Source organism: Nesoenas mayeri, assembly GCF_963082525.1.
Source record: "Nesoenas mayeri genome assembly, chromosome: 6".
In the NCBI taxonomy this organism is placed as follows: Eukaryota; Metazoa; Chordata; class Aves; order Columbiformes; family Columbidae; genus Nesoenas; species Nesoenas mayeri.
This window is the reverse complement of record NC_137545.1, coordinates 44174860-44199764: the sequence shown is the minus strand read 5'-3', so window position 1 is coordinate 44199764 and position 24905 is coordinate 44174860. Positions and strand designations below refer to the sequence as shown.

Genomic DNA, 24905 nt, shown 5'->3' with positions numbered 1-24905 from the left:
AGGCAGAAGGAGTCATGATTTATAGGAGGCATGATTTATTAAGAAATATTGCAACTGACAGGAGAGAAAATAACCTCATTGTTACATCTTCCAGTAGCCATGTACCAGAAAGGCACCAGCCACACATCTACAGCCCCTTTTGTTTCAGGTAAGTACCAACCATGGCACAGACACTTCAACAGCTTCACCTGAACACATTTATGTTTATGTGAATAAAGATCCAAAAGAACCTCTTAGATAGAGCCATACATCAGAAGGGTTTAACAAACTTCGCAACAATCCCACAACACACAAAAAGACCTTTCTATTCTACTCTGGATTTCAGCAAGCTGAAGCGCCAGGCTAGCGCGGGTCCCATGACAGCGGCAGCGGCCCGAGGGAAAGGGCCCTGCCTCCGAAATCCTTCCAAACAAACAACGGACCGGAGAACCGACGGCTCCCGGGCAGCAGAAGCGTCCAGGCAGGGGCAAGAGGCAGGGCCGGAGCTCGCCGAGCGGACCTGCACAGCGGCGCCTGCACCCTGCGGATGCTCCACACCGCTGCCCAGCTGTGAGCACAGCTGTCAGCACATCTGCAGCAGCGGTGGAGTCAGCTGCCAACAGTGCCCAGCTGTGAGCACAGCTGTCAGCACATTTGCAGCAGCACTGGAGCCAGCTGCCAGCAGTGCCCAGCTGTGAGCACAGCTGTCAGCACACCTGCAGCAGCACTGGTGCCAGCAGTGCCCAGTTGTGAGCACAGCTGTCAGCACACCTGCAGCAGCACTGGCGCCAGCAGTGCCCAGCTGTGAGCACAGCTGTCAGCACACCTGCAGCAGCACTGGCGCCAGCAGTGCCCAGCTGTGAGCACAGCTGTCGGCACATCTGCAGCAGCACTGGCGCCATCTGCCAGCAGTGCCCGGCTGTGCTCACAGGTGTCAGCACATCTGCAGCAGCGCTGGCCCCATCTGCCAGCAGTGCCCAGCTGTGAGCACAGGTGTCAGCACATCTGCAGCAGCACTGGCGCCATCTGCCAGCAGCGCCCAGCTGTGCTCACTGTGGCCGCCTAATTACTGCCATTTTTTTGAAGCTTTCAATCATTTATTTGCCCATTTCTCTCTAGAAGGAGAAGGAAACATACCCTGATTGCACCACCTGTATCATGAATGCTAGCACGCTCAAGAAGGTGATTTGGAACAAAAAAGGCCTCCAATATCACACCTGTGCACTGTGGAGAAATACGCAAGGAAGGGAGGAAAAAAACCTGAGACGCTTTACTTGGAATTCCTCTAAAACTACTACTTTTCATAATAATGCAGCTGCACCAACATAAAAGATCACTTAGTGCTTGAGGTAACAAAAACGATGCAAGGTGTTTTTACCTGTAAGTTGGTTCTTACAGTCACAATGAGCTTCAGCCACGGAGGAAACTTAGAGATTATGTTTGTGATAAACGAAGAAAGTGTGTCACCATAATCGGGTTTATGAAATTCAGCATCATTTAAGCCATCTATCAAAATTATGTAGTCTTCCTCAGGAATCTTCCTCTCTGAAAGATGAAGATAAAAAAGCAAAGGGTGAATACAAATTCCCCTATTCAGTGACATATCCCTGAATTTTGAACATCAAGAAATACAAACATATCTTTATGCACAGCAATACATTTCTATGGCAGTTAAGCATTATTTAGGAGATTAAAAACAACTTTAGGAGATACGAAACAACAATGCCATGAAATGCTAAGAAGTGGAAGCAAGCTCTTAAAACAGTGGCTTTTACTGTGCTCTTATGGATCTATTTCTCAACTGACTTAAAAAGAGTAAACAAGGCCATTAAGAGATAAGAGATGCATGAATATGAGAAGAGGGCATGTATAGGTTGCTTAAGCCACTAGTTAACCAGGGTTTTAATTATTAGCTGTTTACTTAAAACTTATCCTTTATGGTACATACTGAACAAAAAAACGTTCACAATTTGCAAAAGCCATGATGGCACCTGAAGACCTGCCCACCCGTTTTGGCGGGAAGACACGCGCTCCGCTCGCGCACAAACCGCCTCCCACGCGCCGTGGCCGGGCCACGCGCCGGGAGCCGCTGCCACGAGAGCAGCGTGCCGGCTCTGGGCTTTGAACGGGAAACCCGTGTTGTTACACACGTCCTCGGACAACTGCCGTACCAGCTTCAAAAGCCAGCAAAAAGCACGCCCGCCTTGCAGGGGCTTAGGCACAGAAGGTTAGAAAACAATGGAAACAACTCAAAAGCACCCAAAACCTAAATCCTTTAATGTAGGTGTGCCAGCCTTAGCTTCAAGATACAACACCATCCTTGAGTTTTCTAGCAAAACAAAAAATGTGAAGTTTCCACGATCCTTAATAAGTTTCATAGAGTTTTATTTAAAAATATGAAAAAACTGTTCCAAATCTGTTCCAAAACTGTTACAAACACGTAGCACAATGAAGGAGTCCCTTTCTCCAGGACCGTTCTGATTTTTGTCTTTCTCTCAGGGCACTAAGACACACGCTCTGAGATCTCTTTGCGCAGCTCAGGTCAGCTGCTCACGTACCTCTCCTGAGCAGGGCGAGCGGCTCCAGCACGCCCCGCGCCAGCGCCGCGGCCGGGTCCTGCACGCAGGAGCGCAGGCTCAGCAGGCTCTGCAGCTGCGGCTCCCGCAGCAGCACGTCTCTGTAGGCCGTCAGCTGCGCCGCGCGGCACAGCAGCGCCGCCACGCTGTGCACGAACTCTGGCACCAGGCACGTGTACGTGTTGTCAGCCTGGCAGTAGTGGTAAGCAACGACCTGCACAATTCGAAAAATAAAGGCGTTACTCCTTCACCATCTAAGTTGGTTATTAGTTAGTGCACTTACGATAAAGCGTTACGACATCTATATTTCCCCTACAGGGTATTTTTCAGTGTTACAGTAATTATACAACTCCACAACTGGTCGTGTCAGAGACACAGAAAGGACGACATGAAAAACGGAAAAGAAATAAAAGTGTCAGATTCTGTCAGTAAAACAGTGATTTGAGCTCATTTGGATACAGGGGTACAGCCAGGTGACTAAGGAGCAAGAGAAAAATAACTTGAAGCTCTGAATAAGCAACTTATTAGCTCTAATTTAACAACATGGTGTCACACACTGTTGGGACCCAAGGACTAATTTGATCAACATCAGGCAAAAGTAAAACAACAGCTATTAAAGACACCCTCATGTAGCAAACAGAGAAAGCAGACAACAGGCTCTGTTCTGATTACTGCAAAGGTGTGTAATACTTCTGACCTATATCAAACCACACGGAAAACACGGTGTTCGCAGTACATAAAGTGTGGTTTTCAGTGGGTTTCAAAATGTTGTTTCCAAGTAACACCCATCACCTTAACGACTGAAACAATAACCTCATGTTTTGCTCACAACTATTTCATGAACTAAGCAATACAGATGTTGATTATTTTTACTAATTAGGAAAAAAAACTCCACTTATCGTAATAATCTAATGCAAAAATAACTTTCAAATGCTTATTTCAGACTCTCAGAGTATTGAAAACAGACTACATTCAGACTCAACCTGTACCACAGAATACAGATTATACACAGGCCAAGCATGTTATCTTTTGGAAGGTGCACAGAGCACACAGCCCCTTTTGCAAGGAGAGGATCCCGAGCCCCCGGCACCGAGCGCCGTTCTCACCGCGCAGTGCCCCGCCGGCACCAGGGGCCCGCGCGCGGCTCAGGGGCCGGCAGCCGCGCTCACCTTGGAAGCCAGGCGCCGGGCCGCGTCCCCCCAGCGCGGCGGGCACGCGGGGCCGGCCGGGCCGGGCACGGGCCCCCCCACGCCGCCGGCCGGGAGCTGGCTGAAGGGAATGGCCTCCGGGCCGCGGTCACCGCCCGCTGCAACGACAACAGACACCAGAGACTGGATGTGCTGACAGAAGATTGTTCTACAGGAAAACGTCACGGGATCTCTGCTGCTAGAGTAAAATCTGAAACTGCATTAAAAGAAGCCTGCAACTAGTCTGAGAAATACAGGCACGTTACAATCTTACACAATTCAACTGTCTTTGAGACCAAAACTGCACAATTACTGAAATCAAAGTATGCTGATATGAAGAGTTTCCATATGAAAATTATATGTGTGATGACTCATTTCAACGAATAGTTATTGCATGACTGAAATCTTGAGGAGCATAAACAATTTGTGATTATTACGACTATTATTCGAAGCGTCAGGAGGGGAAGCAGCAGCGAGGACGGTCTCACGTCCTTCCCGTCCCCGAAGGGACCGGGCTGCCGGGGTGACAGAAGCCTGTGGAACCCAGCAGAAGACGGACGGGGTTTCTCCACAGCTTCACTCTTGCCCCTACTGCAATCCCACGGAACACGGGTGGTACAGGGCAGGGGAACCCCATCGCTTCTCTCTTTCCAAACCAGCGGGAGAAGCAGCTCCGGCGCCGCGGCACGGGCGGAGCGCAGGGACCCCTGCGCGGCAGGAGGCCGAGACCCCGCGCAGGGCGGCTGTACCGCCCTTTGCCGGCCGGGCCGTGCGCTGTCACGTTCATCAAAGCGCACCGTTTAGCAGCTTCCTTCTCTCGCTGCAGGAAACAAGCATTTGCTGAGCTGACGAGGCCCAACTGACCTAAACCAGCAAAGCAAACAACATCCCGACTACTGTTATCAGTACAATAACCCAAACAATATACATACTTTTGGGGGAGGAATTAGGGCTATTTGAAGCTATTTGTCTCATGCGACTTCCATGGCAGCTAAACGCCACCAGCCGTGAAATAATTGCGGTCTTCCCAAAGCCCACATTCCCCGTAATGACTGCGCCCCTGTTCTCCGCTACATCAGCGCTCTGCAATTTTTCTTCAATCGCCTGGAACAGCCATTCTCTTCCAACAAACACTGAGTCCGTTGTTATGCTCGGAACTTCAAACAATAGCGGCTTCAGCAAAATGTCTTGAGGCTTATAGGGGACGAAATGAGCTGAGAAGAGATGGCAGGGAGAAAAGCTCATTACAAGAAACTCGATGTGCAATAAACCACTATTGTTTCAGAAGAGAATTTCATTCAGTGACTGTTAATAGTGTTCATCATCAGACTCCTCAGAGCTTTCATCATGGAAACAATAAAACTGATTTCTCAGTTCAGGTCTCCTCCATAATTCCTACAATGGATTAAATTCTAGAGGAGAGAGGATACAAGTATAATTGGAGGGCTTTTTATAATTGAATTTGAGTTAATTTGTCACAGAATTCAAAAGTTCTCTTGAAAATGCATTAAGAATTCTATAAATGAGGAAGTGGCAAACATTTCTCGGTTCAGAGTCATAAATAAGCCTAATGGTACTAGGTCGGTTTTCTTCCTAAACCAGAACTCTCCAAAGCTGCAGGCTCGGCGCAGCACTCCAGGCGCCGCACGCCCTTATCTGAACGCCACGGGATACAACCTGCAGCCAGGAAACGTTCAGCAGCTCCTGAACGCTGGGCATTCCCGTGACCGGCGCTGCCCATGCCCTCTGAGATGAACAACAGACTGATTTCTTACTCAAAGCCGTACATTCAACTGCTAACCCACAGTGTTATGCAGTAAAAGTGCCAGCAACATCTTGGTTTCAGACACGGTGAGGGATCTATGAGGAGCACGGTTACTGTGGCGGTGGGACGGGGTGTTGCGAACACCTCGGCACACGGAGTCACGGGACTGGGACGGGGCGCCGGCCGGGCCCCGCAGCAGATGGCCAGACGGTACCTTTGCTGTCCGGTGCCCGCCCGCCAGCCGTGTTGTGCCAAGGCAAGCGGATCGAAGTGCGCAAGGGAGCGTTTCTCTGTCCGTCCAGATAGCTCAGATCTTCCAGTTTGGTTGAACTTGTTGCTGCAGTATTAAAGGAGAGAAGCTTATTTTTCTCTCAGCATAAGTTACAAAGAATAAGATTATTTATTACAGTTTTTTTCCTAAACATACTACTTACAGATAAGTTTTCTAGACAATGACAGAAGTTAAAGCCATTCATGTTGTAACATTTCCAGAATCCTTTCCGATCAAGTTTACTAAAGATTCAGATGGCCCTCACGTCTGCCTCACTTCCCCAAGTGGCAAACAGTCCCCATGTTAATACAGTCTCCTTCCTACTACAAGAACAACCACATCGGTGAGGTCAGACGTGTTAGGAACAGGTGTGACAACGTCCAACCCCACCTTCGTGCACAAGTTTCTTCAGTCACTTTATCTGCAAGGAGATCGCAGGCTAATTATTTAACTTCTTGCGGGTGTAGCACAGGTATCTTGTTTTTCAAGAGGGCTACTTAGCACTGGCACTCCAAAGCCAGAGAACAGTCATTTAGAGCTTAAAAGCACACTAGTTTTCACAAAATAATTGTAGCCAAAATCTTGGCACTGTCAGATAGCAGAACACGTAAATCAGACGCTCCATTGCCTTTGCATGGGACAGCTCACACAGAGCAGGACCTGCCCGGCGCCAGGGAAACACGGGCAAACCGCAGGTAAATCGAGCCATTTTCGGAGCAGACTCAGAACTGTTTCTAACATTTGTGATTTTGTAACTACAGAAACCAGTCAGAGAGAAGCAAATTCACGGCAAGGGTCTGCGCTGCTGGCGGCACGGCACTCGCCCTCCTGAGCCGCGCGGCTCTACCGAGGGGCAGAGCCCGGCGCCGCGGTGCCGGGGGCTTGTGGAGGAGCGGGACAGCCCGGGCGTCCGTGTGTTCATAGCACAGCATGTGGCTGCAAAATAGGCACACTGTGAAACAATGTGCAAGTAACTTTCATGTATTTTAAAACCTCAGATTACCTGTATTGAGACCGCAGTGTGTGTTTCAGCACCTTTATGACACTTCATGAAGCATTCTAAATACAGGACTGTTTTGGTGGGTTTTTTAAAACATTGGATTTTGGTTATTAGTGGCAAGTCTTAAGTTCTTCAGAACATTTATTGAGCTGCGTGTTAGTACCCTTTTTGTTGAAATTCCAATATACGACAATTCGTAGGACTTTTCTGGAATAAACACGTTATATAGTTCCTTTGGAAATGAACTGGAGAACATATCATTGTTTTCCCCTCAGCTGAACCAACATGTTTGTATCTTCACAACAGAAGCACAGAACTGGTGCTCATGTTACAATCCACAACCCTCCAAAATCTAACGTGGTATTGTCAGAGTTGGAGATTCTCATCAAAACTGCTGGCACGACCTTTGCCAAACCTTCGCCGTTGGGAATTTCCAAAGTCGGTTTCCTAGCAATGCTTCCCCTACACACCTTACCATGCTAAGAAATTCCATGTATCCACTTTTCTGTAACCTTTGTTCCTGCTCCGCAGGGGTTGGACTGGGGGATCTTTCGAGGTCCCTTCCAATCCCTGACACTCTGTGATTCTGTGGTTTTATACTAGAAATACTCCCTTTCAGTGACGGTGTTTTCTAGCTGGGAGGAAGTGTAATATCCTCCCCCCTAGAGCCACCAGCTCCTAAGCCCGAACCTCATTACAGACGTTTTCTTCACTGCACATTTACCAAGTTTTTAACTTTGAATGTTCAGTTAGCTAAACCTACCGCCACGTCTATAGCACCCACGCTGCGGAGCACTGCCAGAACACCTCCTTGCAGGGCTTTACCTATGTAAGTCAATTGGCATGACTATCAGGATTTGATGGGCTCTACAAGTAGATTTAAAGTCAGAAGTGCTTTTTCAGAGACTTGCTGTATCCCACAGCTTGGAAAAAGTCATGCTGAAGTCCCATTTGTATCTATCACAACTGACAGACTCACGTTTTCTGGAAGAATGGTTCAACTATAAGGCAGAATTTCACATAGATTTCAAAAAATTATACATGTCACTTGTTCATCAGAGCTCCAAGTACGATTTCAGTCTTGGCGTCAGTCGAATTTACAGATCTAGGAAATGTGAGCACACACAGAAGCAACAGCCTCAAGGATTAGCTGATGCCAGATACAGTCCTAGAATGACTGACGTTCCACAAGTCCTGGCCTGGCCAATACCTGCTAAAAACCACGATAAAACACCCTCTTTGACATTTAAAATAACTTAGGTAATGCTCATCTACTCCGTTTGGAATCTATGCTTTTTTGGTCATATAAAAATATTTTCATACTAAAAACAAATCTTCAACAGAGATATTGAACAGAAACGTGCCATCATTAAGAACATCCTTTCTCCTGCCTCAGGACTCTACCTGCAACGGAGTTTGGCCGCGGCATCAGGAGCGATCCGGAGCCCTGCGCGTACGGGGCGGGCCCCTCGGCGGCGCGGGGCGCGCTCTGCGCGGGGCCACGCGCGTCCTCCTCCGCCACCGGCGAGCAGCCGTCCGCGCGGCGGCCGTGGAGCCCCTGCTGCCGCCCCGCTCGCACGCTCCCGTCCTTGCTCCATTCCAAACTGGACCCGCTACGATCATCGTTTTCTGATGAACTTGTTATAGTGGCTGAAAAAGAGACGAAAAAAACAACTGAAGTACACACGAGAGGAAAATGGTGCACGGGTGTTAATATGTGTTACAGTTTCCATACTGAAATGGCATTTTGGGCCATCAGATATTCAAGTTATTTCTTCACTGGATGTTTTGTTGAACTTGAGGAGTTTTATTTATCTAAATGAGCCAAACAACGCAGCTTCTCAGACTGGGAAAAACACCTGAGAAAGGAGGCAAGAAAGTGTTCTGAAGAATCCAGTTTTATCTTTACATCTGTGTAATCTGTGCTGCGGGCTGGTGGAATGGACAAACCACCAGGACACGTATGACTTTATAGGAAGAATCACCTACTTCACCAAAACATCTCAACTTTTTTAAAAATTAAAATTCTATAACATGCTCTGCAAATTTCCAAATCATTCAGTAAACATGGAGACAACATCATCTCATCAAGAAGTAAAAATAGCATCTAGAGCAAGAAAAATATTTAAATGCATCTTCTTGATAATTTTTGAAGACTAATATTTTACAAGAATAACTCAAAATTCCATTATTTGAAAAACCTTGCACAGTTCTCCCAAAGCTGGGATGCTTGCACAGCTGCTCCAGCTCCCCGGTCCAAGAGCCAGAGCTTGAACTCAAGAGCGCGCATTCTGAGAAATACCAATAACTACACACATTTTAGAGGCAACAGAAGAAAAAGCTTTTTGGGCATTCCATTGGCCTTTGCACACAGCTCAGATCGTACTTCCATATGACAAATCTATTTCATTTTTATGGTAGTGCCAAAAGAATCTGCCTCCTCCTGAAGTATGAAATATTTTAAACTCTGATTCGTTCTGGAGTGAAATGCAGCATCGGGAAACCTGGCTGCTCCAGATTTCCGAACTGGAGCGGTGGTAGGAATCCAGAACAGCCCACACGTTGGCCAGCAGCCCAGCCTTTTCTCCTACTTAGCTCGCTGTGCAAGGTTAAAACCTGGCCCTACTGCTACTCTGTCACACTCGGTAAAAGCAAAGAAGAACTCAACGACAGCAGTACAGTATTAAAAAACTAGAAGAAACCCGAACCGTAAGTAAAAAAGCAGGAAAGAAGAAAAGAGAGATTTCCCATCAGAGTCTGTGTCCCAGAAAACACAGTGGGAGCAGAATACACTGGAAGCCTGTGTAAGTAGCTTGGAAGAGCAAGCTGTGGTATTGTAATGGTTGGATGAACTCTGTCAAAGATGTTAAGAAACACATACTTGCTTAACATAACTTAAAACACTTATTTGCTACTACTAACAAATTTGAATGCACAGACACATTTGTATTTAAAAAACAAAACCAGGGATCATTTTTCAGAGGTGCCTCTGATTTCCCTCCTTGGTTCCAGGCCTTTCTAGGGGAAGGGGTGCAACGTGGGCTGCCAAGGGGTGTTCAAGTGCTTCCCGAATTCGAGACACGAATGACAGCTCAGAACCAGCAGGTGAGTTTTGATGGTCCCACGACCCTGAACCACATAACCTGACCGAAGGAGCTACGCAGGAGCTCCCCACACACCCTCATGTCTTCTCTAGGGTTTTCCCCGGGTTTCCCCAGTTTTCCCACTTCACAACTCCACCATTTGCTCTTCTCCCTGTATAATAATGTTTCTCCTATTTTGGAAGCTTCTTCCTTTTCACTGACTCCAGAAGCAATTTTTATCAGTGGGTTTAAAAATATTAGTATTTACAAGGTTATGCAGTGGATGATGTGGTGTCATGCCATTTATACTACTTTACACAAGCATGAGGCCAGTTCTGACCTCATTTAGAACGGGGGGATACTCACAGGAGACCCCCTAGGGCAGGGAGCAGAGAGAGGGAAGATGGCACGAACAAGGCAGCCAAGAACTCGGAGCTTTTCTTTAGAATTGATCAGACTTACTGAAATATTTAGGTAGTTGGTAAAAGGAGCTATGTAACGGTAGCTGCCTCTCTGAGGATAACGGACTCCGGTTCAGACATCTATTTGGTGGATGATCACACAATTTCACCTTTTCCATGATGCCCCATTTTAGCTTGATTTTCATGTCAATTACTCAGAAGTTTGCACTGTTTTTAAACAGATTTATTTAAGTTATTCTCAGAAGAAGTAGCATCAATTATTTTTTCCTCAGCTGGCAATTAAACCAGCTTCACGGTACGCTGATCTTCACCATTTTGAAACGTACTGTAGAGACATATATAACGGAAAAGGACGAAGGTAGAGGGCAACAAGAAATGGAGTGAAACAGAGCCATTCAGAGCCGTGCTGTCAAGAGCAGGTCAATCTGTCCTGCAGACACTCACCTATGATGCCGCTGTCCCGGCTCTCCAGGGTGGAGCTGGGGCTGCTGAGGGTCCCGCCGGGGCTGCCCAGGGTCCCGCCGGGGCTGCCCAGGGTCCCGCCGGGGCTGCCCTGGCCGCCCGCGGCCCTGCCCAGGCCGGGCAGCGTGGAGCAGGGGCTGTCGGTGCTGGGGGACGTGGTGCTGCTGGTCAGCGTGGAACACGGGCTCACGCCCCGGCTGGCGACCGCGCACTGCGGGGCAAGAACAGCGCGGTTACTGCACGGACGGCGCACCGCTGCGACACGCGCCCGGGGAGCACAGCCACAACACAGCAAACAGCCCATTTGCAAGCAAAACCTTCGAGAAGCGGAAGCTTAGCGACATGATTTCAGATTGCGCTTAACAAGTGACCTGTGAAGAACAAAGGGAGTTTCACAGTTTGGTCGCAGTGGCAGATTGCTCCCCCATTAAACGTTTCAGTGGACACCCCTCCCCTTCACTCCCAGCACTCATTCTTTGGGTCAGAACCGCCAGAACTGCAGTCTCGCTATCAATGAAACCCGCACCGATGCACTGAGATTTACGAGGCCTGGGACTAAATGTGGAGAGGGGAAGGGGAGGAAAGAGAGACTGGTGGCTGCGGTGCAGATGAGTTCCATATGGGCAGGAGCTGCTCGCTGCTCCCCAACCCCGGAACGACAGAGAAAGGCTGTCAAACGGAAGCCAACTTCTCCGGAAAAAATTAACAACATGCCCCAAAAGCAGGCTCTCATTGTAACAAACCACTGACATCTTCCATCTCAGAAATTACTGGAAACACAAGGAAAAAACAACGTTCCTCATAAATGTTCAGAAAAGGCAGAGAGCCCTAGAAGCTGCACACGTTCACAGGAGATTAAACTTCCAGAAATGATGAGTCCATTCTTCCTTAAGAATGCAAGATCAACTCTCAATTTCAAAACAAATACATGCTTGCTATAATTAATGTACAATTCTATTACCATATCTCTATTAAAATGGATTGTATTTTGGTCAATATCAAGCGACTGCAACTAGCAAATAGAGGAAATAACATTACTCCTCTCACAAACAGGGTGAACATTAAATAGATTATTTTCCATTATCCTACCATGACTTCGCTTTTCTCTTCCATGTGAGCAGAAGCCGGGATCCCTTCTCCCAGCAAAAAGCCCAATCTTGTCATCAGTTCTTGTGCCGCAGGAGAACAGCTCGAGTCTTTGTCAGATTTTGCTTTGGAGAGGGGGGAAAAAGGTTGGTGAAGGTTAGAGTCTTATATCTGGAAACTGCGACAAGACGTAGAAAAAAGGACAATGAAATGCAAACGCCAGTTCTTCTGTCAGCAATATATCTAAATAGAGAAGCTAAAGCCATTTAAACCTTCTGTCCCCCAGACTTTAAGTTGTTGGTGCGTCCTGGATTCTCTGCATATCGGCACAAATCCAGGGCAGAGAAAGGCCACCCTGCCCGTCAAACCAGCAATGGGGCAGCGGAACAAGTTCACCGCTGTTCTCCAACAGCAGCATCCAACTCAGTGCTATCAGAGTTCAATGGCATTCTGCTCCAGTAATTCCTATAAAGTTTTCTATAGTGCTAAAAACGTGGAAAGTAGAGGTTAATAATACAGATGTTTTGTAGTCTCACATTCAACACCACAAGTAATACCATACGTTTTTGTTGTGCTTGGTATGCAAAGGATGTGACACCAGTTCTAAATGTCCCATCTTTTCTGGTTGCAAAAACATTTAATTTTATCAGTACAGCACTTTCAAACGTCTCCTGGTGCCCAGGCCCAAAGGGGGCAACCCTCGACAAACCAGCCGCCCGCGGCCTGCGCAGGACAGTCCTGCGGCCGCACCGTCCCCAAGCCCCCAGCTCGCCGCAGAGCTGCGCGTCACCGCCGCCCTCGGCCGGGCTCGCCGCCAGAGCCCGCGTCACCGCCGCCCACAGCGCCCTCCCCAGCACCAGCGTTCATACGGTACTGGTTCTTTTGTCCACCCAAAAAGGAACAGCATGTCGGGCTGTCCCGTCCCCAGGTATAACGGTCACTTATTAAGCAGCATCACCCCAGGGCCCTGAGGAGGAGCCGCTGTGCAGAACGGGGCAGCCCCCGCTCCGCTCTTTCCTTCGGGGCTCCGCCAAGCCAGAGTTCAGGACAGTATTTACATGTGTTTATAGGTATTTATATCCACTCCTCCCCAGAACCCACAGTCTCTAACCACACACACAGCTGACATGCCCTGTGATTTGCAATAAATAGCACATTTTCCCCAAGACTGACAGAAAAACATTTGCCAATGATTTTAACTGAGTATCTGGACCGTAAGCACTACTTGAGCAATGTTTTGTTTTATGAGTGGCATAAACCCCGCGGTTTGCAAGCATCAGTAATTCACTGGTCAACAATCCTTCGTTCCACTCAAGCTCAATACCTACTTGAACACACATATGTCTTAGTTTTGTGCACAGATTTGGGTTTTATGCTGTAAGAGCGAATTATCTGATTCTCACTTAATCCCAAAAGGAGGAAATCTATGAAACGGTGTCTTTTTAAAAGCAGATAGTAAAAACTTTTGCATCCGAGAATATTTTGCAAGCTGACAGGGTTTAGAATACTGGACTAGAAAATGTATTTTCTTTGTAAAATCATCATTTTGAGGATTAAATTAATCTTTCAAGTTACAATCCTGGAAATGACAGAGTTTGTGAAATCAACATCTTCATTCTATCAAAGTCACAAACCCCGGATATCGTTATGTTCAAACGTCCACGTTCGCCACGTGTGAGCAGACGCTGGGCGCAGCCCCGCGTTCGGCCGCGCAGCAGAGATAACGCCCAGAGCAAGGCGCTCAGCACAGCCGCTGCCGCTCAGCCCCTCGACACCGCGGGGCGAGTTTGACCTTTAGCAGACAGAGACACGAGCCGGACCGGGGAACTACGGCACACTGAACAGGGCACGCAGCACAGCCGGGAAAACCACAATGACCTCTGTTTTCACCAAGTATAAAAACCCCACTTCTTAAAAAAAGAAGATATTTGCTTTTAAAACTGTAGTTTCCTTTAGAATTTAAGCAAAAGGAAACAGAGTTGTTCAGGTAGAACCTCATCAGTTACGTGCAGTTACTTCAATGAGATCAGCTAAACTGAAAATTCATCTAAAAACACAGGGCACATGAAATCCCTGTTACAGTGCATGTAGGCACACAGCAACGTAAGGGTCTTTTTGCTCTGGTCGTGACATTCACTGTCAAAGCCACACTGTCACACACTAGTCAAATTTAACAAATGTTGTATTTTCCAAGAATACCAATTAACCATAGAAAAGCAATTTTCCCAGCTTCGCCAACACAGGAGTTACTGCCTTCTTATTTAGCAAGCCTTATGTTTCTGAAACGAAGCACTGTACCCAGCGCAGAGCTACCAACTCAGAACCCATTTACACTAAAAACAAGTTCAGAGGAATTCCAGCAGTCCGCAGGTGCACGTGGACGTTGGTACACGTGGCCATCGCCACACCGGCCCCGCGCTGCTGCAGCCCCAGAACGGACAGGTCGCCCGCAGGCGAAGGGACGCGCCTCCTCACCACGGGCACCTGAAATCTGCAAACACTCTCACAAATAAAGAGTTACTGTCTTACTGTGCAGGCTCCTCTGTACCAGTGTCCGAATGACCAGCTGCTGTACACACAACGCGTCCCAGCGCGGGTTCTTACCGCTCTGGCCGGGCTCTCCGTGCTCCGCTCCTTTTCTGGGCGGCAGCGCTGCCTCCCCTGGCACCCGGGGGCTCTCCACATACTTGGGCTTCCTGGCCGGACCTGCAATGGCAACGAGCTGAGTGTATCTAATTCTTTCCAGATGCACCGCAGGTTTCACATTTACAGTGTCTATCCTCTGCGACACAAAGCAAGCAGAGGAACTATTTCTTACATTCACAGCTGCTACTGTAAAGACCAGCAAGCTGCTGCACTTCCCTCTTGTGATAAACAAATACTCTCCCTGGGCTCCTCGGAACGCAGAGCCTGCTGGAAAACAAACCCCTCTGCTTGCTGTGACGAACCTGAAAGGGCTCCTGATATGTGCAGCAAGTGCCGTGTTCCGTGCTCAAGCTCAGACAACCTTCCTGGGCCTCCTTGGTTCAGAGCTTTCATCTTCCATCGTAACGGGAAGACAATGTTGTTATCGGATCTTTGACGCCAGGAGAAAGAGACTACGGGCAGACAGCCCGCAGCATCAACACGCTGAATAATTCAAACCCGTGACGCTTCACATTACAGCGCACTTTTCCACACACGACACGGGCCTGATCACACGGGATGGTGAAGATGAGCTCAACAAACTGAAGCATTAGTAGCTACTAATGGTTTCTGGTTTTATTAAACAGCAGCATTCCCAGTTCACGTACATACGAGGTTCAAACATATCGACTTCAGTATTAAGAAGAATGGTATGTTCACACATGCACACGCATACTTTTCTAAAATTCAACCTATTCACTCTTCTGCTTTTATATTCATGCTTTGGTTTCAGGCTTTTTATGATCCTATTCTTTGCTCAACACGTTTTAGTGGCAACCAGAGGAACCGTTAACTACCAGAAAAGGCGTGTACACGGTACTGCTGCATCCAAACGCGCTCGCACCGCGCACAGAGCGCAGCGCGGGCCTGGGGCAGCAGCGGCGGTCGCGCCGGCACGCCGCTCTGCTGACGTGGGCCACGCGGCTGGGGCTGCGCCGGGCACCAGCCACGTCCTGGGACTCGCCGACCAAACAAAGGCACTTGCAACACAAGCAGCTGTGGAGAAGCATGAAGGGGGAAGCTGGCAAAGTTATAGCCTCTACAGCTAAGATATTTAAATGGCGTGGGGAATGGAAACATCATCAGCACTGGTACTGAAAACAAACACAAATTCTTGTCCTAAATTTCCGTTAAGACAAACCCAATTCCTTGTAATGAGCGTAACAAACCACTTCAAACTTGCAAAGTTTTAGTGAGCTTGAGGTGTGGTGGGTGATTCCAATGTTTCATGCAGAACAACCTAAATATTGCCTGGAACTCCCCAGAAACAGAGTCAGTGGCTGGGCTAACAAAATACAAAGCCAGAGTTATTTCTGTGGATTCCCCAGCTTTGACAATCCACAGCGATCTTCCTTTCCTGTTTCAGTGCCACCTCTTGCCACGTCACCGAGCTGCAGTCTCGGCTTCCCCCTCTCATCATCCTGAGAGCAGCAAGAAAGTTTCCTCACTTCAAAGTATGTCCAACGTGCTTCAGTCAAATGACTCTTAAGCATGTACAGTGACAAAGTACTAGAGGAAACCACGCTACTGCATTCCACCGGTGCATCTTGCACCTTTGTGTATTACTGTTATGATTTTATTAACAACAACAAGATCAGAGTCTCGAAAGCAAGCATGCAGAACTCAGCACCTTTCATGAAGAGCATTTCTTGTGCTGCCCCACAGAATCCTGAACTTACAGTTACACTGTCACTCCATTCTTCAAACAAACAAACAAAACCTCCAGGCTGAAATCTGTCCCATTCAAACGGGACAAGCCGAAATGCTGGAGCTCAGCGCACACACTGTGTTCTACTGGCTCTCTCAAGTGCTAGATGGGAAAAGAAGAGAAAGAAGAAAGTGCAACCACAACATGGCAACAATATTTCATTTTGGGAACTCCAAAAAGTGCATGTTTTTCACCTCTGACCAACTCTGCAGAAGGTGGAACACGGAGCACGCGGTGCTGCTCAGCACCCCGAGGTTCCCCGGCTCTACCACGGCAACGGCAGCAGCACACCAGTATGCGGGAGACAACCACGAACGCCGCTGCCCAGCTGATGTACGTCATATATGAACGTTTGTTCAGCTCCCTGTCTGGAAACTATGAGCTCATCCCATTTTCTAAACTCGAAGCTCAGTTCCCAACTATCACCAGAGGGTGCTCTTTCAGTGCTGTTCCAGAGCAAAAACAAGGGGCATTGGCCTTGGTGAAAGCAGCTAAAAATACCTTCCTTTGAAACAAAATCACATTCTTTATGGAGACAATAAGCCAAATGTGTCATTTGTAAGCAGAAGTACAATTAGATGTACCAAAGCTGAACGGCAAAACACAACCATTCTAAAAGAACCAGAACAACACGTAGCAGTCCTGTAAAACAGATCAGAATGGAAATATCTTCAGCATGTATTTTTAACACTGTGGAGGAGATCCTCTGTTGAATTTTCTTCCTCACAAAATAATGGGAAAGTGACTTAGAGTTCTTGCAACTGCAGTACCTGACGCTGCAGTAACTAGGAAAACTCATGGCGAGTTTATTTTCATGCACTAATCTGGAGCAGGACACGTGGACGAAAAGGGACCCACTGAAACGTGACCTGTGTCTGCACAACGGCAGCTCTTCTCCTAAAGCGTAAGACGGCTGAACTGGGTCTGAAAAAGGTTCATCCGGCGGGAGCAAAGAGTGGAGAAGAATCGCAGCTGAGGAAGCCGCTCCTCCCCGGGCCCTGCTCTGACCTGTGCTCGGTGGGTCCCGTTTCCCGGCTGGTCACCTTCTGTTCCACAGCTCTGCATGCGTTTTCCTTCCAAGAACTTACCCCGGCCTTTCTGCCAGTGCCTGCACTATCTGCAAGTCAACCCAGCGTTGCGTGAAATACTAATTGTACTCTCTCCTTTTCCCACCAACTGTGTTTCTCCCAGGCAGAAAAACACCAGCGCAATCCATTGAAACGACTCCTCCGAGAGCCCTTCCACGCGGCCGCCCACCCGCAGCCCTGCTCTGGCTCCCCGCGCTGCCGCACACCTGCGCAGCTGCTGCCACCAGTCAGAGCCCGGCCTTCACTCCGCTCCATGGCAAAAACCCCATTTCCTTCTTCCCTACAAGGACTTCTCTACCTTCTAGAGCTGTTTAGCACACAAGCCACTCGCAGTAAGGGATAAAACAACAAAATAACATTCTCTGGCTCAAAATCTTTATGTGAACTGTCAAAATCAACCCCAAATTATTTAAACATGAACCAAGACTATTATTTTTAAATTTCAAAAGGAGAAAGTAGATATTGCTGGGCAACTTAAACCAACCATGCTTTTTACAAATTATATGTACTGTGCTGTGGCAATTCTTTGAGCAATGTTCTTTCTTTAGTTTTCTGTAAAATGGGTCATTAACCAAGACATTTCTTGGTGCTGACAAAACCTGACTTTTGACACTTTCTTCCTGGACCTTATAAACTTTACAACAAAGAACCTCAAAACCGTCGAGTACCTCCACAAGTACCAGGAACATGGACAATTTCACTGGACACGCACGCTCTGACCTGAACGAACCCAAGTGACGCTGGCGTGTTGGAATGATCTATATGTCCAGAATGCTGATAAAGAGGGAACCAGACACAGCACCTTATTTAGCAAGGCTCGCTCGTAAGTGAGCGGTCATTAGTAAGGGCACAACTGTTGAAAACGAACGAGCTTCTTGTCACAACTTCAGCAACAACTTATCTATTAATACATTTATGTATGTAGATATGAGTAAAATAAATGAAGCATAAAAGCCACAAACAACATCCACTCTCGCAGTCACTAACATATGTGCAAACAGAGGTCTCTGCGGCTGCCTTCTACTTAACTGATATACTAATCATAAAGAACCAGTTTTAAACATATTCAGACATTTCAATCTAGGTATTTGTGATACCATTTACAATAATTATTTGCCACATGGATTAACCTATTTACCAATTGCCTCTTCCCCTGGGAACACGCAAAAAGCATTCACTGCTCTTTTTCTTGTTGCAAAGGATTAACCGTGTTTAACCGCGCTACCTCCACACGAAGCGCAGCCGCAGCTGCTGCAGGGCTGCGAAGGCGCGAGCTGCCCCGCGGGACTCACCTGGCGACTTGGCGCAGGCCCTGCTGTGCAGCAGCCCGGGCTGGCGCGGCAGCAGCGGCGAGGACGGCAGCGACATGGACACCCCCCTGGCCAGGGCCGCCCTGCGCGCGTCCTCGGGGTCCGGCCGCGTCCCCACCGCGACCTCTGCGCTGGGCACCGGCGGCGCAGCGACCTGCGCGGCGCTCTCCGGGCAGCACTCCCCTGCGGGAAACAAAACCGGGCATCCGTCAGACACCGACATAACATCATAGACCTGCACTGAAATACAGGTGTTCAACAGAGGAAAAACTATTTGCCAGCAACCACTCAGCATGACCGGCGCCACCGCGCAGCCTGCGGGGCAGAACACAGACAACCCCCAGGAAAATCCACACAGACTGAAAGCGAGATTGGATTTTACTGTAATAGAGACAGCAAGGGGGAAGAAAAGCCTCACTTTCAACAAAGTACTTTTCAGATGTCACCCTTGGAGCTACAAATAAAGTTTCCTATGAAGATAATAGTATTTCTACAGCTGAAAAGGTATTTTACAATCACTGTGATGTCCTGAAAATCAAAATCATCAGAAAATGTTGTTTGCTGAACTAGTTAAAGGAGAAATCTAGTTGGGTTACCCCTTCCACTCAATTACAAGGCGGGTCACTGAAAAGCACACCATAGATGGACAGTCTGAGCTCCCGCTTTCTAAGTCTGAGTCCATCCAGTTACGTGCTGTTTGACAGCAGCAGTGGTTTTGTCTAAGGGAAAAACAAGCTACTGGTTCACAACATACCAAGTGGCATATAAAAACGGGGAAATGCACTCAAAATGGAGACATTTCCTGCTGCTGAAGGAAAAACACTTTCAGCTAAATCACAAATATCTTTTCAAAACAACCAAAAAATGCATTGCTCCCAGTAAAGACTTGAAGACAGCAGAAATAACTGCCGGGGTGTCCTCGTCAGATGACGCTGCGACACGAGCAATCACCATCTAAGTCATGGTCTTCTTAGCAGACTTTTGAATACTGACTTAATTTTAATTTATTCTTATATTTTACACATGCAATGTTCCACCAGGGAACAGAGCTGGACGGGGCTGAACACACCACTGGCACGACTCTAATCAGTAAATTCACATGACTTCCTCATGAGAGTAACTTGAAAGGTATTTTAGAGTCTATACATACATGCCACTGTATCTTAGCAATTTCTCTTATGCTAGTGCTCTGATTTCTTTTCAATCGCCTGTTTTGCTCATCTTACAACAAGCTTTTGCCTATTGTTACTCACGTACGCATGGTGTTCAGACACAAGAGCTCTTTAGAGCAAACACATCACACCCTGAGGAGGCCCAACCGTGCTGGCGTCACCTACAAGGACACCAGGTCTGGGTGGTGTCGGAACACGTTAAACAGCCACGTATTCTACTGAAGCAGGAAAAAGCATCTTAGAAAGGAAAAACAGTTAGGACACAATGGACCAGCAGGCCAGCTCACAGACACGGGTCATTCCAGGAGAGCAGAAACCGCACAGGTCCTCCTCCGGGACCTCGCCAGAAGACTGTGAGCTAAAGGTGACACCTCAACAACACCCCAGGAACAGGGGGGCCCACCAGAACACACCCCGCAGCCCTCCCGACACTGTCCCAGCCACGGGCACAGTGTGGGATGGCAAGCTCCATTTCACATGCCCATAGCACGCTTTCCTGGGTCTCTGAACCCAGCCTGTATACTTAATTTAACCTAACCCTGCATTTGCTATTTTGTATTAACTGTGCTGTTGACCAAATGTACACATTTCATCCACCCTAGAGCAAAATCCCCATAAGACATCTGGATCTACATACATGACAAGACAGACCCAAACTCAGCGGCTTGTGGGACCCACAGAGCAGAACACGGTGCTCCCACACGACCTGAAGAACGCCTGGCAACAGCTGCCAAAACACGACTGGTCACAGTGCCCACGTGCAATCGGATGCACACACTGATGCACGCAAAAAACCAAAACTGTTCCTAACCTAAAGGTTAGTTCTTTCAAATATTGTAGCTACCAGAACAATTATTTAAACTTGCATGACATTTCTTGGTCCCTATCCCAATGTAAACCAGACAAACATCAGTTTTGGAATAGGAGGAAGGTGACATCTCACAAGCTTTTTTAATACAGTCAAACTAAAACACAAGGAAAGGTCCTGTGAGATCACTTTCTTAGTTTTAAAACCTCCAGCGTCAAGCACCCTCTGGACAGCAAAGTCTCACAAGCATCGGTCAGCACCAGAGTTCTCATTCAGCGGTCAAAGTAACCATGGAAGCAACTTAATAGCTTTAAAAACCACACACAAAAAGCTTTGAGAACGGAAATCAAATCCCAGTTTAGTTGCACTAGGGATGAAACTGAAAGGCATCATCTGATTAACACACTATGTTTTTTGTTCCCTTTAAATACAAAAAGATACAAGGATGGCTGCCTAAAGTAATGATTTGTGGAGCCAAATATCTTAAAAGAGAACTTGAACGTTAAGATTAAACTAATCCTTCTGTTTAGTGAGGATAACTAAAATGAAAACCTCTATAGTGTATATTTCAGTATGAAACATAATAAACCACATCTAACACTTCACTCAATACAAGTCGCTTAAAACTCAGAAGAATACTAACTACCAAAATGCACCAAGTGGAGTTTGGTGCAGATGTTGGAATTCAGACTGCTTTGGAGGTTGCGGCCCTGTTCCTTCCGCGAAAGCTGAACAGCCCTGACGCAGACCACAACCGCGGAACGGCCGCGACGCAGACCACGACCGCGGAACGGCGACAACGCAGACCGTGACGACAACGCAGACCGCAACCGTGACGACAACGCAGACCGCGACCGCGGAACGGTGACAACGCAGACCGCAACCGCGGAACGGCATTCCCGGGCTCTCAACGTGCACTGCTGAGATCCTCAAACCACTTGAAAAACAGAACTGATGAAGAACTGCGCTATAGCAGAAGAAATCTTAAATTCTGTGCTTCTGCATAAGATGATTTAAGGAAAAAAAAACAAAAACCAAAACCCAAAGAAGTGGTGTTACCACTGCAGGATGCTATTGCTGAATGTGCTTCATCTTAACAAACGGTAAGAAGGGATGAGATATTACAAACGAGTTCAGAAGGAAATTGTGAACGGGCAAAAGGCAGTGAGGTGTGTGGCATGAGGAGAGCCGTGCAGCTGGGCTGCGGCTCCCAGGAGGAGGCACCACTGTATCTAAGTAATAAGAAACTCTTCCAGGATCACCAAAACCAGGGGGGTGATACTTTAAAACCCAGTTTTCTTCTACATTCCATTCCCGTCCTACTTTTCCACAGAATCGCCCGTCGGGACCGGGCAGCACAGCTCAGACACTGCGCACTAGGTCCTTTGTTTTAGTCGATGACTGTCCTCCGAGCGCTGCGTGTGCTTCCGAGCGGAACGCCGCGAGTGCGCGTCCCTGCACACGGCCCCGCGTGATGGGACAGGACCAGCGACCCGGGCAGCCCTCAGCCCGGCAGCGGGGCTGGGCACTGCCGGCAGCACAGCGGCGGGACAGGCATTCCACCGCAACGCGCTCAGCGGGAACACCAGCGTTCAACCCTCTCGCTCCTCGAGGCTCTGCGGAGACCAGAAAAAGGGAGAAAGTCGCCTGGCCCGGGGAGAAAGTTCCTGAGAGCCTGAGCGAGGGAGCACGGAGGCACCGAGTGAGGAACAGGCACGGAAAATCGGGATGGAGGGTCCAGACGGACGATCTCTGCCAGCTACGCCTGTACTTGACATTGCTTTCTCACCTTCTGGCATTCAGTTCTGAGCTCTGGATGCTTTTTAAGTACACAAAATACTAATGTTCTCTTGCAGTGCTTACTTAAGAAAACAACCACTTTTTAAAGAAAACTGTGATAAACAGAGGTTTATTAGGAGCACTGAAGTAACTTCTATTTATGTGTTTCAAGGGCAGGACCTTTTTTCTTTTTCTGTTTATGTGTACACGGGATGTCTCACTGGAATTAGCTCCTGGGAAAAGACACTCACCACATTAAATACTTGCTGCTCAGCAAAAAGAGGAGTTTAAACTCTTAAGTAACTGTCAACAGCCGCAGAAACTGGGCAAAGCAACACAGAATAATCAAAACCAGCTCCATATTTTAAGCATGAAACAATGCTGCTGCTGTTGCGAGATATTTTTAGAGTAACAACAAAAAGTCGATGCTGGAGTCCTCCGGTAGAAGTCCAGCGATCCAGCTAGCGGGTGTGCACTTAATGCACCAGAAAGTCCCTTCACACTCCAAATTATATCATTAGATCATCGAGATTTTGGCCAGAAAAAGCCAACTAAATTTGCATATTTAGTTTTAAAAGGCAAAATCACTTTGTTTAATGATTTCTAGCCTGTGACTTTGCCAGACAGGTACCTGAAGCTCTTGATGCTCTCAGCTTGCTTACAAGCACATTCCTCAGGCAGAAACGTTTAACGACATACAACACAAGAAAGGTGACATTGAGGTTGGGGCTGGGGCAGCGCAACGATGCCGCGACCGCTGAGCCCGGCCGGCACCGGCTCAGGAGCACCAGTGTGCTCCGGCGCCAAACTGCACCCCGACGAGCGACCGCTCCGGCACCAAAGTGCGCCCCGACGAGCGACCGCTCCGGCACCAAACTGCAACTGCGCCCCAACAAGCGACCGCTCCGGCGCCACACTGCAACTGCACCCCGACGAGCGGCCGCTCCGGCGCCACACTGCAACTGCACCCCCACGAGCGGCCGCTCCAGCACCAAACTGCAACTGCACCCCAACGAGCAGCCGCTCCGGCACCAAACTGCAACTGCACCCCAACGAGCGGCCGCTCCGGCACCAAACTGCAACTGCACCCCGACGAGCGGCCGCTCCGGCGCCAAAATGCAACTGCACCCCAACGAGCGGCCGCTCCGGCACCAAACTGCAACTGCACCCCGACGAGCGGCCGCTCCGGCGCCAAACTGCAACTGCACCCCGATGAGTGACCGCTCCGGCACCAAAATGCAACTGCGCCCCGACGAGCGGCCGCTCCAGCACCAAAATGCAACTGCACCCCAACGAGCGGCCGCTCCGGCACCAAACTGCAACTGCACCCCGACGAGCGGCCGCTCCGGCACCAAACTGCAACTGCACCCCGACGAGCGGCCGCTCTACCAAACTCCATCCCGACAAGCCAGCGTGTTCCGCAAGCTGCATACACGGGACTTCGTTTTCTCTTTCAATTGAAACACAAGTATTTTATACTGAATGGTCTTTCACTTAGTAAGTAAAAAACAAAAGGCAGATTCCCAGGATGCAGCAAGTCATTGGCTTTGGGGCACTTAAAGAAACAAACATAATTATACACTGCAAAGCAGCTGGCAGCATAGAAACCCAACAGGAAATACTAACACAAATCTACCTCCTAAGCACTTTTAACCAGTTAAGAATGAGCAGCTGATGTAATGAGATCCTAAAATAAAAACCCATGTCTTCCGACCTATAGGAAAAGGCTTTTCAAGCGTCAGATTTTAATCAAAGCCTGGTCAACGCTCCACTCCAAACAGCCTCATTTTCCGTTTGGGCTCAAACCAGTTTCTATCCAGTATTTTAAAGAAAAATGTCCCAACAAAAGCCTCGCCACAGGAATTTCTGACAGAAGTTTGATAACCAACTTAAAAACTTCTCACTACGTCTATGCTGAATAATTTTTATCGCTGCTGCAACAGAATGTACTTAACTGCCCCATTTATAACGCACCACCCACCCACGTTATAAAACATTGCATTAGTAGTCTTACCTGAGTCTTTCTTGTTCCCTTTTCCACCCTCTCGGCTCTTTTTTAAAACTGCCTTTAACATTTTAAGTGTCGCTCCTAAAGGATAACAGAGAAACAAAAATAGCATTAATAATGTCCATTCTCACAAAACTGAATAAGATAAAGACAAGATCAACACAAATAAAACAGTGAGGTAATGAGAAGAAACCTTTGGGAAGTGACATTCATTTTTTACAACATAAGCAAAGTCCTGATGCACAAGGAATGTTTTAATACTTGAACTAAGCAATTAGAGTTCACTGTCTTCTTATACAGAAAAATAATGCAGCATTCTCCACATTCCACATATAATGAAGGTTATAAGGCTAAACCCAAGTAAGTCACTGAGACACTCTGGTGAAAATCAAACCCAGTAAAGGTCTAACTGCCGCCTGCAGTCCATCGGCCCCGCGGTGACGAGGGACACGGAGCCAGCACGGCCGCTGCGCCCGCGCACGGACACGCGCTGACCCACACAGAGCCGGACAATGC

General features: G+C 48.1%; 1 protein-coding gene across 1 annotated transcript in view; it reads right to left on the bottom strand.

Moving 5' to 3' along the window:
- TANC1 (tetratricopeptide repeat, ankyrin repeat and coiled-coil containing 1) overlaps window positions 1-24480 on the bottom strand; it is a gene marked incomplete at its 3' end in the record, with an annotated part of 38018 nt that extends 13538 nt beyond the window's left edge. The window contains exons 1-11 of the mRNA XM_080346981.1: window positions 24396-24480; window positions 18605-18805; window positions 14436-14537; window positions 11835-11956; window positions 10728-10956; window positions 8183-8428; window positions 5722-5844; window positions 4675-4956; window positions 3725-3861; window positions 2538-2769; window positions 1358-1524 (exon numbers count right to left, since the gene is read on the bottom strand). Of these exons, the coding sequence (XP_080203107.1) occupies window positions 1358-1524; window positions 2538-2769; window positions 3725-3861; window positions 4675-4956; window positions 5722-5844; window positions 8183-8428; window positions 10728-10956; window positions 11835-11956; window positions 14436-14537; window positions 18605-18805; window positions 24396-24456 (1902 nt within the window). The 5' untranslated portion in view covers window positions 24457-24480. The remainder of the gene's footprint in view (window positions 1-1357; window positions 1525-2537; window positions 2770-3724; window positions 3862-4674; window positions 4957-5721; window positions 5845-8182; window positions 8429-10727; window positions 10957-11834; window positions 11957-14435; window positions 14538-18604; window positions 18806-24395) is intronic.
- Window positions 24481-24905: the final 425 nt, after the last annotated feature.